The sequence below is a fragment of the Belonocnema kinseyi genome, chromosome 1, assembly GCF_010883055.1.
Source record: "Belonocnema kinseyi isolate 2016_QV_RU_SX_M_011 chromosome 1, B_treatae_v1, whole genome shotgun sequence".
NCBI classification, from domain to species: Eukaryota; Metazoa; Arthropoda; class Insecta; order Hymenoptera; family Cynipidae; genus Belonocnema; species Belonocnema kinseyi.
In genome coordinates, this window is record NC_046657.1 from 168,484,644 (window position 1) to 168,485,888 (window position 1,245).

The 1,245-nt window shown below is 35.5% G+C and overlaps 1 protein-coding gene across 1 annotated transcript in view; it reads right to left on the minus strand.

Moving 5' to 3' along the window:
- LOC117181135 overlaps positions 1-1,086 on the minus strand; it is a 3,378-nt gene extending 2,292 nt beyond the window's left edge. Inside the window, exons 1-3 of the mRNA XM_033373706.1 lie at positions 997-1,086; positions 567-683; positions 181-431 (exon numbers count right to left, since the gene is read on the minus strand). Coding sequence (XP_033229597.1) covers positions 181-431; positions 567-683; positions 997-1,086 — 458 coding nt within the window. The remainder of the gene's footprint in view (positions 1-180; positions 432-566; positions 684-996) is intronic.
- Positions 1,087-1,245: the final 159 nt, after the last annotated feature.

The following is a 1,245-nucleotide window of genomic DNA, read 5'->3' on the forward strand; positions in this document are numbered from 1 at the left end:
GAAAGAGGGAGCTCTTCTTAATATTTTGACACCAAAATCATGTCGATACACCTTACCGACTGCGAGTAAAGCCACCCACACTTTAACTTGACAGACTGTATGCCGGAATTTTTTCTTTAGAGCATGCAGTAATTTTAATTCGATCATGATTACATTTGAATAAATTGAAAATTGTTTTACCTAACTTGGACAGCAGCGCATTCCTCTTTAGACTTGAAGAAACAGTTTCCGGGAGAATTCCATTCTATTTCTATCCCAATTGTTTGTTTTAAAGTCTCAATAATAGAGTAAACTGTCGGAATAATGCGAGAATTAACGGCTGGGAAGTAAACACCTTTGGTCCATTGAATAATTTTAGTTTCTGTTACAGCCTTGTGTAAAAGTCCTTCGAAGCCCTCGTGGGCAAAAAGAAGCACATAATTTTCTGCAAACTATAAAAATCAATTTTAGAAATGTATAACAAAAATTTTTTAAAAATTACGGGTTATTTATCGATGTTTTTACAATGGTCACAAAAATTAAAAGCCTGCGAGATAATCCAATTTTAATATAAAGATTGTACTTACAGAAAATATCGCAACTAAAATTCCAGATTTAGGATCACCTCCTGGGCAATAAATTTGCTGCGGCAAAACTGGTTCTTTTGACTTCCACTTAATGGCAGTTTGAACGAAATAGTAATACTAAAATGAATCTTTGTTTAGAATTGGCATTTAAATCCAAGAACAAAAACGTATGGGTGGAATATCTAACACAAATCCAACGTTATTAGTAGTGTTCTGAAAATTCATGTTGTACTTGAGTTATACAAATCACAAATTTATGTTTATGACCCTGTGTTTCAAACATATTATACACTGCAAATATTGTGTTCATAAATCTGAACGTCAAGGAAGGCGTTTATGATATTTTTCTCTAAAATTTTATGAAGTGACAGGCGATTCAATTAAAGTGCCGATACGGTTTTTGAATTTTGGACAGCGGTATGAGACTCACTTGTGCATAAAAAGGCCAATCTTTTTTTAATGTTTCTGTCAGTATTGGCCATTTTTCAAGAGCCAAGGGGAGCAAAATATCAGTACCCATTTTCTTGTATTCTACGGCTGCGAAGTATGCAGTCTATAAACGTAGCAAGACGAAACTGATCATGGTCTTTGCTGGTAGCTCATGGCCCGATTCCCGAAGGGCGTTGCCCTATATCAAAGATATTATAAACGTAGATGCGGTACGGGGCGTCGGAGTGGG